General features: G+C 45.2%; 1 protein-coding gene across 6 annotated transcripts in view; it reads right to left on the minus strand.

The window, feature by feature from the left end:
- Positions 1 to 10,276: 10,276 nt before the first annotated feature.
- Positions 10,277 to 15,479, minus strand: part of SPATS2 (spermatogenesis associated serine rich 2) — a 43,624-nt gene continuing 38,421 nt past the window's right edge. For all 6 annotated transcript variants that reach the window (XM_084837301.1, XM_084837302.1, XM_084837303.1 and 3 more), the window contains 4 exons: positions 15,087 to 15,196; positions 13,583 to 13,685; positions 12,957 to 13,159; positions 10,277 to 11,462 (listed from right to left, as the gene is read on the minus strand). In XM_084837301.1, the coding sequence (XP_084693427.1) occupies positions 11,145 to 11,462; positions 12,957 to 13,159; positions 13,583 to 13,685; positions 15,087 to 15,196 (734 nt within the window). In that variant the 3' untranslated portion in view covers positions 10,277 to 11,144. The remainder of the gene's footprint in view (positions 11,463 to 12,956; positions 13,160 to 13,582; positions 13,686 to 15,086; positions 15,197 to 15,479) is intronic.

The following is a 15,479-nucleotide window of genomic DNA, read 5'->3' on the forward strand; positions in this document are numbered from 1 at the left end:
AAATAAAATCGGTCACTGCTTCCATTTCTTCCCCTTCTATATGCCAGGAAGTGATGGGGCCAGATGCCATGATCTTAGTTTTTTGAATGTTGAGTTTCAAACCAGCTTTTGCACTCTCCTCTTTCACCCTCAACAAGAGGCTCTTTAGATCCTCTTCGCTTTCTGCCATTAGGGTGGTATCGTCTGCGTATCTGAGGTGGTTGATAATTCTCCTGGCAATCTTAATTCCGACCTCTGATTCATCCAACCCGGTTTTTCTCATGATGTACTCTGCATGTAAGTTAAATAAGCAGGGCGACAATATGCAGCCTTGTCGTACTCCTTTCCCAATTTTGAACCAATCGGTTGTTCCATGTCTGGTTCTTACTGTTGCTTCTTGACCCTCGTACAGGTTTCTCAGGAGACAGGTAAGGTGGTCTGGTACTTCCATCTCTTTAAGAATTTGCCACAGTTTGTTGTGATCCACACAATCAAAGGCTTTATTGTAGTCAATGAAGCAGAAATAGACGTTTTTCTGGAATTCTCTTGCTTTCGCCATGATGCAGCGAATGTTGGCGATTTGATTTCTAGTTCCTCTGCCTCTTCGGAACCCAGCTTGTACTTCCAGTAGTTCTCGGTTCACATACTGCTGAAGGTTGTAGGATTTTGAGCATAACTTTGCTGGCATGTGAAATGAGCGCAATTGTACGGTAGTTTGAACACTCTTTGGCATTGCCCTTCTTTGGAATTAGAATGTAAACTGACCTTTTCCAGTCTTGTGGCCACTGTGGTGTGTTCCAAATTTGTTGGCATATTGAGTGCAGCACTTTAACAGCATCATCTTTTAGGATTTTAAATAGCTCAGCTGGAATACTGTCATCTCCGCTAGCTTTGTTTTTAGTGATGCTTCCTAAGGCCCACTTGACTTCACTCTCTAGGATGTCCGGCTCAAGTTCAGTGACCGCACTATCATGGCTATCAGGGACATTAAGATCTTTCCTGTATAGTTCTTCTGTGTATTCTTTCCACCTCTTCCCATGTTGCCCTTCCAGATATTAACTCTCCACTCATTGCAGAACATGTGGACAGCTGCCATTTCAGTGATTCTGATTTATATAGTCCTTTGACTTCTCTAGGTAGGAAAAAGCTTTGTGTCTCTCCATGTAATACATGTGGCTAAATGCCTAATTCTACAGACTTGGAAAAACCAATACCCCACTCAGTATGACGAGATGGCTCAATAACATGATACATATGGTGGCAAGGGAATAGGTGATGTTCGGGGATTCCACTTCAGAGGAACGCTAGTCTGCAAGTTCAGTGGGAAGAGAGATTGTATTTTTCCAGGAGATACGTTATTTTAATGATGTTTTAAAAATAGATTGTAAATTCACAGCAGTCCCTGTGAATGCCTCTGTGTGTGTTTTTCATTTCGTGCTTTGCCCATCACAGCTGTGGGAACAAGCTGGTGGCTGGCCACTCCCACTGAGCTAAACAACCCAGGGATGCTCTGTGCCATCCAAACCAGTATTGTGGGTTGTTGTGGAAGGAACAGCCCAGACTTATAACCTATGGTTTGTTCTTGGGTCACAAGTCTGGGTTGTTACTCTCCCAACAACCTACAATTCCAGCTTCGGATGTCATGATAAACAAGCCAGGGATGGAGCATCCCTGGGTTGTTTAGCTCTGCCCAGCTGCAGTGGAAGCAATCAGGCTGCAAGAACTAGCACACTCCCTCCCTCGTGCCCTCTGCATTCTCAGCAACCCATGGTTTAACAAACTGTGAGTTGTGACATGTGAACAGCATCACTGAGTCTTTGTGGGCCATCCTTCCATCTCCCATTTTGTGAGTGGGAGTCCTCAAATCACCTGCTCTTTCCATTCCTTACACTTCTGCTGATCCTCAGCAGCAGCACACAACCAAGAGGGGGAAATCCCTTCTGTCCTCACCAAAGCAACAAAAGGGTACCAGCCAGTCACTTCCAAGTCATCAAATGGAGATGAGGAGAAGGAGAAAAGCCAGCCCTGCTGTACATGTAACATACCTGCGTTTTTATTTGTGTTGCCAAGTAAGAAATTTTATTTGTGTTGCCAAGTAAAAAGAAACCAAATGCACAGTTACAAGATGGGGGATACGTGGCTCAACCACACTACAAGCAAGAAGGATCTTGGAATTGTTGTTGATCACAAGCTGAATATGAGCCAACAATATGATGTGGCTGCAAAAAAGGCAAATGCTCTTTTGGGCTGCATTAATAGAAGCATAGCTTCCAAATCCCGGGAAGTACTAGTTCCCCTCTACTCAGCACTGGTTAGGCCTCATCTGGAGTACTGTGTCCAGTTCTGGGCACCACATTGAAGAAGGATGCAGACAAGCTGGAGAAGGTTCAGAGGAGGGCAACAAAGATGATCAGTGGAATGGAAAGCAAGCCCTATGAAGAGAGACTGAAAGAACTGGGCATGTTTAGCCTTGAGAAGACTGAGGGGAGATAGGCTAGTGCTCTTCAAGTACTTGAATGGTTGTCACAGAGAGGAAGGCCAGGATCTCTTCTTGATCATCCCAGAGTGCAGGACACGGAATAATGGGCTCAAGTCACAGGAAGCCAGATTCCGGCTGAACATCAGGAAAAACTTCCTGTCTGTTAAGCAATATGACAATGGAACCAATTACCTAGGGAGGTGGTGGGCTCTCCCACACTGGAGGCATTCAAGACGAGGCTGGACAGCCTCTGTCAGGGATGCTCTGACTCGGATTCCTGCATTGAGCAGGGGGTTGGACTCGGCCTTGTAGGCCCCTTCCAACCCTACTGTTCTATGACTCTATGATTCTATGTATCTGGGGCAGGGCAGGGCAGGGCAGGGCAGGGCAGGGCAGGGCAGGGCAGGGCAGGGCAGGGCAGGGCATCCCCCCCCCCCCAGATACTAGCCTGTTTTAGCTTCAAGCTCTTGCTGCCAGTAATTAAGCCTTAGGAGAGACATTTCCACATTTTAGAATGGGAGAAAACTGCACAAAAGCCTGGAAACCACCAAATGATCTGTGGTTGGAGGAAAGGAGGTGGGGCCGGAGGAAAGGGGCAGGGCCATCTAGGAGACCCCAGAAAGGTCAGATTTGGCCCTGGGCCTGAGGTTTCCCATCTAACCTTCTCCAACCTAGTGCCTTCCAGCTGTGTTAGACCACAACTCCCATCATCCTCAGCCAGCGTGGCTAGGTTTGGGAAGGCTGCTGTAATCTGAACAAGTTATCTCCACGGAAGCGTTGATCTGAGGGGAAGAGTTCTTCACAAATGAGATACTGCAAAGCTCTGCAGATCGGACAATAGACCATATGTGTGCGTACGTACACGTACATGCAGAGAGAGAGATTGCCATAGACTTCTGTCAGGGCCTAAATGTAGATTAGTTACTCACCCACACTTAAACTAGGTTACTTATTAACATGTTTTAAAATCTTAGCAAAGCCAAGGCTTCCTGAATAGCCTAAAGGCAAGTCTGAAGTTTTAGGAACCCAGAGTTATTTAAGCACAAACATGTCAGAACTTTTAAAGCTCAAAAGAAGGGTGTTTTTGGAGGAACAACTGTCTGAAAAAGAGTTTCATTTAAACACGCATCCACGGCTGAAAATATTTTACCCTTGGAAAGGCCACTGTTCTTGGGGAGAGGAGGAAAAGTGCAAATATATAGATGCCAAAGTACTATTATTTAAGTCTTACAATGGGAGATGAGCAGTGCAATTTTAATGGCACCCAACACTTTACTATGGGCAAGGAGAGGCAGACTGGAAATCGCTCTGGAGAAATGTGAACAATGATTATTTACCTCCTAAGCTAAAAAAAATTAACGCAACCAATTAAGTGTAACTATGAAAACACAGCAGCCCCTCACCCCTTCCCTCATATGACCTAACCCCAGTCCACTTCTCCAGGTCTCTTCAACCTCTCCTCAGCTACTTCCTGTACTGCCCCGCCCAGCATGTACTCACATGTTCCCTTTCTCATTCCCAAAATACTATGCGCCCCTTCTCTAGTCCAGCATTCACTGACCTCATAGGAGTAAGCATTACACAATTCTGTAGTCCGGTTGAGATGGGCACTGCTATCCTGGAACTAATCTTGGTGTAACTACCTGGTATGTAACTCTCTCCTGGCAGCAAGCAGGGTTTAAGTTAAACCCTCAAGAGAGAGAGAGAAATGCAGTCTCCACCAGGCAAAACTTACCTTTTAGGGTCCTGGCCAGCAACAATAATTTTAGATGGAAAAGGAGGAGGCAGTAGGAATGGAATCCAACACCTCCCACTCCACCAAGCAATGTGCTAGCCACAGAGGCAGAGAGAAACCCACAAAGGGCATTTGTGGTCGGTCTACCAGGAGCCTGACCCCAAACTCCCCTCCCTGCTGCCCCATGTGTGGAATAATCCTTGTCACAGAGCCAGGTGTAAAAGGGAATTTATGGAGAAATGTAGTTCAGAGGAACAGCACAAGTACAGCAGAAAAGTAGTCCTATGTTCAGACTCTGACAGTGGACTTCCATGCAAAATGGCTCTCAGAAGAAACAGATGCATAGCTTTCTCTCCCAGCAGCATACGGTTTTGTCCAATCTGAATTAATAATACACAGCCCATGGACTCACTCAAACAGCTGTGTGCCTTAACTGGCCCCCACATTGTTCATTTGGCCCAGTCCTTTTCACTTCCTGCCATACAGCTCTGGCTCCAGGTTTTTGAGGGCCCCTGAGGCAAGAGACCTTCAATAGCTCCCCCCCCCCCGCTTACTGAGCCTACTTTCTCATCACCATTGTCACCAGCTGCTGTTGTTCCTCCTCCTCTTTCTCATCATTGCTACCACTTGCTTGACAGGCAGAGAGCCAGGGAACAAGTAGGCTGTGGCATCTGCTGCTCCTCCTTCTCACCACCACTGTTGTCTGGGTCAGAGTGAGAGGCAGGTGAACAAGCAGGTTGCAGTGGTGACATGGAGGACCAACTCCAGCAGCCTCTTGTCAGTGGGCCCCTGCTGGGGCATCGGGCTTTGGCAGGTGCCCAACCATAGCAACCTTTCATGCTGGCCCAGTTGCCATAGCAAACCCACCTCCCATGTTCACTTGGTTGCCAGTGCCTGCTGGTTATTTTCCCAGAAGACCTTGTAACCCATTTGTCCCACTCCCCCTTCCCCTTCATGGGGACAGTTTATCATACAAGCAGTAACCAGGGGAACTGTGAGCTCCAGAGAACCTGTCCCCTTAACCTTGTTGGTGCTCCAGAAACTAGAGCAGCCTTCCCCAACCAGGAACCCTCCAGATGTTTTGGACTACAACTCCCAATAGTCCCAGCCAGCATGGCCCATGGTCAGGGATGATTGTGAGCTATAGTCAAAAAATCTGGAAGGCTGAGCTAAAGGGTGGATAAGATGCAAACGCTCTAGCCTGGTAGGGAGCAACGGTAGAGCATTCCTGGTCACCCTCCCGTTCCATGTCCCATTTTGAAAACAGCCAAGGTGAGTAAGCAACGAAGTTGCAGACAACTCTGTTCTGATCATTTTTACTACCACAGCAAAAACAAAAACCTGAAACAGCCAAAGCTTTTAGTGAAGAGCAATCACTATCAGTCGTGGAGTTTTGAAAGCAACATGGGGGAGTATGGATGATTGCCACCCACTTTATTCTAGCAAGGCTCCTATGCCTTTCAAAGCCATATGACAAAGAGAATGCAGCTTTCCACATCACTGCCTCCCTATGTTAGACAGGCCTGCACCTGTTCCTTTACTGTTTGTCCCTCAGTTCCCAAAGGCACAGGAACTCCTCTAGAACAAAAAAGTACAAGTCCTACACAGGAGCAACTAGCTTCCTTTCTGCTCACTGCCAGAGGCCTTTGCTAGTGGTCCACACAGCACAGTGATGGAGGGGAGAAATCCCTTGCCTCTATGCATGTGGAATGAGGACAAGAGGAACAGGGGGCAGGTAGTCAGGAGTTATGGGCAACAACTGCCAACAGATGGTTCCTATGAGTAGACGCTCATTAAGAGCTGATGAATGAGGAACAGAGAAATGTTGACGTTACCCACGTATGCTCTCATTCTGTACCCCCACAGCCCAGCCCCCCCCCCATCCCATTGGGTGTGCACTCACCTAAGATTCCCACTAAGGCTTGTATATGCAGGTACACCTGCTTAGGGGAGAATTCATTGCTGTCATGCCGATACTTACCCAGCTATTGGAGGAAATTGCAGACAGTTCCATCTGTACTTCCTACTTGTTCCACAGTGTATCTTCTGGCTCTTATCCTTCAAGGAAGTATGTGTCAGTGTGGCTGTTTAGCAGGCAGTGCCAATAGCTGACATTCACCGACGAGGTGGCTGTGTTCCCCTTAGCCTTACTGATTGCATGTTGAGGATTATCTGTATTTGTGGAAGCGTGGCTCCATTTGCAGTTAAACAGCAGACATCCCCTATATCCTCTGCATGGGGCCACTGCTACCACTTGCTGAGTAAATAAGGGTTGTTTTAATTAGTACACAGTTTCCACAACTGCAAAAGGAGAGTGGGATATCATGTGGGCATGAGCATTTGGGTGCTCTATGCACCATCTTTTTCTATGGGGGGGAGAAAGGATGAAGAAAGTAAAGTTGTACTTTGAGACATGATCTCTCCCCAGTCTCACCCTCACCTTTGCAGGATAGCTTGTCTTTGCAGCCTAAGTTGCAGCAGTGGAGCTGAAGTTCCCATTGGGAGTTTGTATCTTGAGGCCCAAGGGGAAGTACCTGTAAGGATTCTGAGAAAAGTATTACTCATCTGCCCGTCCTATATTTATTGCTCTTGTCTGCTTGTTCTCTGTGCAAAGTGCCCTTTCACCAAAGTCCCCACTTATGTGTCCATAGGACTGTAGATGTGGGGCCAGAGTGATGGAAACTAGGGCGTGTATCTCAATATGGGCTGGGTACCCATGTTGGGGCTTGTAGCCCCCTGGTGGTGTGCTGTCATTGGTTGCAAAATGGGGCACGTGCTCCACTGTGGAATGGGAAGGGGGTGGGCGAGAGGCAGTTACTTGGTTATACTCACAGTTGTCATTTACCTTTGGCTGCCATTTTGCTATCACAATTTTACACAGCAGGAGTGGAGGGACTTTGCCCTAGGGGAGGATAGGATTTAAACGAAGCTGGCCACTCCTCCCATCCTCCCCACTAGGCCCCAATCTGCCCATTTCTTCTCCCCTTATCCCATCCTTATGCTGATGGAGCAGCTACACTGGTGTAAGGCTACAGTAGCATAACGATATCAGTATATTTTTTCAAATTATTATGCCAGCATAGGCGATTGAACTGCAATCCTATCTTCATTTAGAATACATAACTAGAAGATACAATTACACTGTCAGGGATCATCATTTAAATAATATATTTCAACTGTTCAAAGCACTTCGCTTACGTTCAACAATCCTTACAACACATCTGTAAGGCAGGCTATTACCTCCATATTTGGGCTGTGTAGGAGGGCCACAGCCAAGAGAATAGCAGTCAGGGCCTTAGGCCACATAACAGCTACACTGCTGAGGTGATTGTTGAAGCACGGACTTCCTGGTTCATACCCTCCAGTACTGTGCTTCACCAGCTCTCGAACCACAGTGAATTCATGTCATCCACCCCATCCCCTGCCATAGCCATGTGATAGCTTTCTCCACCTGAACTTTACATAGGAAGAGACCACTAGCACCTGATTCAAGAGAAGGTGAAGAGCTTAACATTTTAAAAGCTTTTCCGCTGTGTGTTGTCTCAACTGATTTATTCAGGATTAAGCAGAGGGGTGAGCGTACTTGGTGTGTATTTGAGGTAAATTCTATATACCTAATCTAAATTTACACACTAGATGCAATAGTTCTAAAACTTTATGCTGTGCTATTCGGGTTGCACCTTCTTTTCAAACCCCATTTCATCATTTTATGGCTGACCATTTTAAGGGAGATGTTTGAAAAGCTTCCAAATTACAATTCATTTGTTGAATTTCCTCTATTGCAGGGCTGGGGAATCTGTGGCCCTCCAGATGATGTTGGACTCCAATCCCCAGCAGTCCCAGCCAGCCTGGCCAATGGGGGGGGGATGGAAGTAGTAGTCCATCAACATCTGGAGGGCCACAGGTTTCCTACCCCTGCTCTAGCCACAGTTCAATAAAGCTGTGTGTGTGCGCATGGGAAACACACACGCACATGGCATGCCTTAAAAAAAAAATTAGTTTTCCACTGCAACCATTTGCACCGATAAGAAACACTCTGCTACTGTGTTTAAACAAAAAAATAAACCTCTGGTTCCTTGGCATTTTCCACATGGTCTTAGGAATCACTTGGATCATAATTTACAAACCACTTCCTGCTCAGGATTTTCAGGATCAAGCAGGCTAAAAATATAACCTAAGTTGGAATGATGCCAATCACAGACAGACATGCACACTTCCTGCTCTCTTTGCAGCTGTTATTGCAATATTAGTCCAAGAATAATGGTTGCTATAGGCTGTCCAAAGGTTTGTATGATGGAAGCATATTCAGCTGCTTATCAGCATACCACCGCCACAGGTCATTCATTCACCCCTAGTGTTTTTTATCGCCTCCTTGCACCTATTGTGAGGGTTCAATCTCTGCACAGCAGCAGGCAAGGAGTCCTTTATCAAAATGCCTCCTAGATATTTAACTCATCAGAAGTCTAGTAAATTTATCAAGGCCTTTGTACAGTAGGATTATCCACATTCACTTCACAAAGATACAGGTTTTATTTATAAACTGAAATGAAAATGAACTATTTGGAAAGTCTAAGGGCACAATCCTATGCATGTTTAGAGAGAAAACAGTTATACTCCCAGCATTCCCCAGCCAGTCATGCTAGCTGAGGAATGCTAGGATTTGTAGGACGTTTTTCTGTGTAAACATACGTAGGATTGTACCTTAAGTAATACCTCATTTTCTCTCTCGGCACCTTCCTAGTAAATGAGTCAGTTCACATCTTACTTCCAATGTGGTGGTGGCTCATAAGTAGAGGTGGGCATCTAGCATTGATTAGGAAAACTAGGAAACATTGACTAGGAAAAGTGGTATGAACTCACTTGTTTTACTTCAGCGCTGTAAAACACAAACTCTCTTCTGTTGAATTTCACTCATACTGTCTCTAAACTTTTCCCCCAGCTCCCCACCCCCAAAAGTCAAACACTGCAAGGGGAGAAAGGCCCCTAGGCAAGAAAACTAATGACTGCATTTTGAGATAGCCTGAAGCTGTGGGCAGGATTTGGACCCAAGACTTCAGGTCTCTGACCGCACTGCTTGCTGTTATATCTGTTGGTGAATGCTAGGGGCAGGAAACTAACATACTCAACATCCAATGGCAAACATGCATTTGATTCTTGTTGAGCTGAATACCCTGTGAACGAGCTGAACGCTTCTCTGGGTAACCCAGTAGATGCAATCGCCCTCCAGTCTATTAGCAGGCTTGAGAAACTGTAATATTTTATTACACACATCTTTCAAACAGCTGTGATATTTTAGACTGTTTACTTCTTGGTGATCCTTTTTAACTAATTGCTTCACCACTTGCTGCCTAAGCTGTATGTAGGACCTACTTGTGGCTATGCTAAAAATCCCGATCCTACCTTATGCTATGTGCTGTGGTTCTAGCACACACCACTACTTATTAATGCTAAGCGTATGAAAGCTAGTACTATTTATTTAGACATTTCGACTCTACTTTTCATTATACGGGTAGTGGCTAAGATACTGTACTCTGAGCATAGTTCAAAGTTCACCTCTGTCATGAACTCACTGGAAGGTTTCAAACAAGCCACTGTATTTCAGCCTTAGCCGCCTTTCTGCAATATAGAGGCTAATCTAGTACATGGTTATATGGATTACTGAGATTATGTTAAGTGTTTGAACCCAGATAAATGGTATTAGTTAAGAGATAGGCTCTTTCCCCAAAGCCTCTGATCTTCTTTCCTTTCCCTTTGGCCTGCAAATCCATGCCTGAAGCCAAGCCAGAGCACTGCCATCTAATTTTTCATTGTTATCCATGGGGAGTCTCAAAGAATTTTTCCATTTTGATTTACCAGGCACAGTTGCACCAGGGCTGAGAATGAGTGAACCAGAATTATGCCAATTTCACTTGCTAAGCAGTCCAGAAATTTGATTTTTGTTAACTAGAACTGATATAGATGAAATCTGGTTCATTTGACATAAACCAACCATGACCTCACTTAATCAGTGCTCATCTTCATGAATCCATTTCCCACAAACCTAATCTAACGAGAAGAAATAATGGCAAAGAGTGGAGGCACCGTCTTTTAAACATGTACGTTGTTTTTATTTATACAAGGATAGAGAAAGACCGTAGCAATTTTTGCTTTTACTTGCGATCACCTAGGATTAGCACTGCTAATTAAATTGCTAGAAATTTAGTTTAGGATCAGATGGTGGGATTGTGGCTAAGAGGTGAACAAATGACGCCTTCCAGCCCTCACCGAACATTAAAAGTAGGAGCAAGTAGGGAACATCTAAATTTATACATGACGTACAGACAGAATGTTGCTTCTCTCAGGAGGACTGGACTTCTCTCATCCTCTGGCGGAAAAGACATACAAGCCCAGCATTCCCAAGTACAGAATTTAGATAAGATGTAAAAAGAAAATAACCACCCACTTGTCTCTTATGGCTCCTCCCATTTGAATCTCTCATCTTGGTCTCACAATTCACAGCAATTTGTTTCATTGCCAGCATGAATAGTTTTGCTCTTAGAAGGCCTGGCTAGCAACACTCAGGGAGGGGGAAGGAGAAGAAGCTTTAGGGTTAGGGCTCTTGGAAGACACCCCCCTCCCCTTCACCTTTTTCGCTTTTAGGCTGCAAACCTGCCAAGGACAGCAGCGGAATAAGAGGAGCCATAGAGTGCAAATGAGGTGGCAGCAGGAGGTGGTTTGCCAAGGCCACACCTGGAGAATGTGTGCACATTTTTCCACTAAAGCTTGACCCATGTCACATGGCAGGAAGCAAGGGTAGGGGAAGCACTAGAAAGCTGCTTTCCCAGAACGCAATGATGGGGAAAAAGTGGCACAGGGACAGCAAGTGTAAACTTTCCTTTGTTAATATCTCTAGCTAGGTGTGTCCTACAATCCTGGTATCCAGTTTTGGAAGGTGGCAAGAGTTCATGGTCCTTAGGAACTGGCCACCTCATGTTGGCTTGATCTAGGTTTCCGCTGTGGAAGAGCCTTGGCTTCTTTGCTGAATGGGCCCAAATGTGCCTGTGCAGATGGGGCTGGTAGAGCTGGCTCAGGACCAGTTCCAGTTCCATTAGGTCCTGTGGAGTAAGTCTGGCTGAGATTGTTTGTGTTTCCAGGAGGTGGCCGGGACCTGGAGTTGGACTGATACCAAGGCCCATTTCTGTACCGGTTTGAATTGGGATGAGAGGGGCCATTTTGCCTTTGTCCTTGAGGCCTGTAACCTTGACCAGGTCTTCTATTACCCTGGAACCCCTGAAATGGAAAGAAGTGGAGGATCACTATGAGCAATATCTATGCTAGCTGGCAAGTTTTGCCACATTTGGTACAGAGCTAAGACCCACAAATTCTAAGGATATTCTATTACTAAATCAATAGTAGGAGAACATCTTCTCGGGCTCCACCTGGAAGATCCCTGGCCAGGTATTAAAACACTTAGCACTGAGACACACGGGGTACACCTTCTAGTCTCACAATTAGTGCTATTTTTATATCTCTAAGAAGTGATGCCAAGAACATCTTTTAGCCTGGAATGCATCACTTGCATGTTGTCTGTAAAATACAAAAATTATGGGGAGCTATTTTAAACTGTATGCACCTTCTAGTTAGGATTGGATTTTCATTCTGTTCTCAGGCCTGAGAAAAGCAAATATGGATTGAAACCTCCCTTCAGAAGAAGGGCTTAGACCCTAAGATACTGTGCAAACACACACAACAAAGCTAGGCTTCTTCTGATGAGTCCAGTGGATAGGCCAAGGTGGGGACCCCCTGGGTCATGGGCTGAATTTCACCAACTGAAGTTCCCCATCTGGCCTATGAGGAGCCTCCATGGGCCCCACTCTTCTCCCAGGCCCATCCCCTAGGCCAGGACTTGGCTGGCACCTGGGAGGAGCCACTCCTCCAAGTGTGGGCCAAATCCCTTTCTCTGGGTGGGCAGGCATGGAACCCCCTGGCAGACAGAGGTGCATGAAAGCAGTGGAGAGAGCAGGGCTCTGCCCTCCATGTCATTGGGGCCACTGGACTGGTCCAGAGGGGGCCTTCTAGTCCCTAGACCAAAAAAACTTTCCCACCCACTATAAGCAAACAGGAGACATCGTCATCGCACAGAGGTATCAAATACAATGGCATAAAAACAATAAACATAATAAAAACAAAACAATACAAATTAATCAACAATAAAACCACACACTATGCTACAAACCATAGCTGGCTGGGTTACACTTCAAGGAAAGCCTGTGTAAAGACATGAGCCTGAAGAAGACATCTGAATGTCACAACTGTGGGGGACTGTCTAATGTCAACTTGTTGCATTTGAGAGGGTGGTTGCTGCAACACTATCATTATAGCAAGTGCTCTTCAGGCAAAACCCCAGAGTATGTGGCGCCTTCAGAAGTGCTCCGGGCCCTGTCTCTGCTTATCCCTACAGCACAGCTGCCATGTTTACCCCTGGTCCAGGAGAAGCATGGCTCTGCCTAATCTTGGCCTGCCAAAATTGCTGTTGGGATTGCATGCATGCAAATGAAAGAACAGCAGGAATGTGCGACATAGAGCCATCGCCCGTTCTTGGCCAGGATGAGGCCACTTGCTACACAGCTTCCATTTTAAGGCCCTGGAGTGCGTGCAACAAGATGAAGTGTAGGAGGTGGGGCTGCACCCCCTCACACTACAAACAAAAGCCCTTAAACAGAACACACATATGCTCAATCCCTATGCCACTGTCAATGGCAGCAGGCATTGTTAAGTCATTACCTCACGGTAGGGCTGGTATGGGCGGCTTGTTTCATTTGCAGGGATTTCCACTGGGCATGATGGTTTCTTATTGGCCATTATAAGGCTTGGAGAAGACGCAGAGGCACACACTGTGGTGGTGGACTCATCTGGGCTGTTTACAGACACGGAGGTGACGGAGCTACACCGTGATCTGGTTGAATAACTGTTCTTTGGATGTGAAACTGAAATGAGAACACAAGCATGCTTTTATATGTAGTCTGTGGTAGTCCAAGGTTATTTCACGCAGTATCTGTAATGTAGTCAAATGACAGTTTACCTCCCCTTGAAACTGATAACAGATTTCATAAAGACTTGCATAATTAAAGGTGGGGCATTACACTTAAAAATAAAACAGGTCCTCTGTGTTCTTGTAGTGACCTTGAGGCGGTAGTACAATTACTCCTTCTAGCAGCAAATTCTGAGCAGGGCCTTTTCTGCTGAGGCATGTAGAGAAAACCTGCACACCTTTACTTGGAAATGCCCCATGATGACTACTCTGTTCATGGCAGCCACTTAACCCAATCTAGCTTGACCATCCTATGAATGTGGTACTTGCTATTCCCTGTGCGGTTTTCCCATGTTACCCAGTGTCTAGCTCGGCTCACCTTGTCCAAAGGATTCAATGCTCCTCTTTAGTGCATCTAGGTCACAAGTGAAGCGAGCCACCCTTCCGAGATCTTCATCGTATTTGCGCTCACTGACAAAATGCTAAATGGGAGAAAAATGCTGGCATGGTAACGTTTCATTCACTGTTTCATGCTAAGCAAATTTAGGTTTGAGAGGAGAAGCTGAAGCACAGATTTCTTGGTATAAACTGAAGCACAGCTTGGAGTGCTACAGCAAAGTGCACTGTAGTTTTCCTGACTCATCTACACAATTGCAGAAAAATAAGTGTCTGATTCCCTTATAAATAAATACATCTGCATAAGTGACTTCACAGTAGTAATCCAGATGCCATCTGCAGCCAGGAGATGAAAATGAAGCATGGATAGAAATGAGATTGCTGGAGGATGGCAGTTACAACAGGTAGTGTTTCTCAGTTCAGTTCAGTGGGAAACTTTTACATAACTTTGTTCTGCCCTCTGGTGGTAGAAAGAGGGAGCATTTAGACAGTGTAAAGCAAGTATGTTTGGCTCTCTATGATCAGATAATCAGATTGATCTTAATTTTTTTATGGAAATGAGAATAAATGTGATGAAAGTTCAGACAGATGCTTCTACTTGATTGTTTGGAGGTTCCTGTCTACACTGAATTTATGGGTAAAACATTCCCCCCTAAATAAGATGCAGAACACTGATGTACAAGGTTTTTCTGGAAAAAGCAGAATTTACTGCTTCAACTATATTATACAAACAAAGCAATTTCACATATCTGTTTACTGAAAACTTTATTTGGGCTGCAAAATTTAGTTTAAAAAGATAATTTAAGATCTAGAGATTTTAATTTAACTTCAGACACACAGACAGCGACAGCTGGGACACACCTGTATAGAGCAATGAAGTTAGAGACTTTTGCTATATGACAACATACCACTGCCTGATTTGTAGAGCTCTACCAGAATAATGCCTATCATTATGCAGAAACGTCACTCATCTTTCCAACCTTCTCTGCTACCATGAATGAGCTCTAGAAATATTTTTTATGAACAAAACAAAACCTGGTTCTCAAGATTCTATCAGAAATAATGGGTTCTTTACAGGAATTTTCATTATCAAGAACACCAGCACATTTTTGGCAATGCATATAAAAAGGACACCCTATGAATCTAGCCTTTTACAATCAACCCTGACTGGCACGTCAAACCCTTTATTTTAGGGCTCTGGCAGAGGCTCTTCCCAGCTCTGATACCAAAGAACCATTCTTTAAGATGCTTAGGATGAAGCCTGGAACCTCCGACATACAAAGCATGTACTCTACTATTCAGCTATAGATCTCTTCTGTGACAGAAGAATACAAGGGTACTGAACTAACCCCATATAGGGCTAAAGGACTGTATCTTCTGAATACGAGATCTAATTCCACTTGACCTGACCTCTGCCTCATCTGTCTACTTATAAGATATGGCGAATATAGTAGAGCTCACATAGCCCACATCAGTCTGAGGTTCACCTTAATGTCAGCTCTAAGCTCCACCAACTGCTCCTCTGACATTCGGACTGCCACATCGGTCAGCTTCTTCAGTGCCTCGGCCTTCTTTTGTCGGCTGCCTAGGATTTCCACTGAAATGTGTAAAGAAGCAGAGCTGAAAAGGTTATGCCCAGTGCATTTACATTTCTAGCTCACCCACCCTAAAGGCTCATTGCAGGTAACAAATTAATGAACAAAATGTAAGGGCCAATTAAATCAAATACAGGTACCATATGTATCTCTTAGATATCACACTGGGACCTGGGGAAGAGGCAGTCTCTTTGGTATATTGTGCCTAGCCATTTAGGACTTTAAAATGAAGATTAGCACCTATTAATTATGCCCAGAAGAAGCCAGTACTACCACCATAGTGCT

This window comes from Heloderma suspectum, chromosome 2, assembly GCF_057233095.1.
Source record: "Heloderma suspectum isolate Gila_16-S chromosome 2, 16-S_ref, whole genome shotgun sequence".
Taxonomy (NCBI): Eukaryota; Metazoa; Chordata; class Lepidosauria; order Squamata; family Helodermatidae; genus Heloderma; species Heloderma suspectum.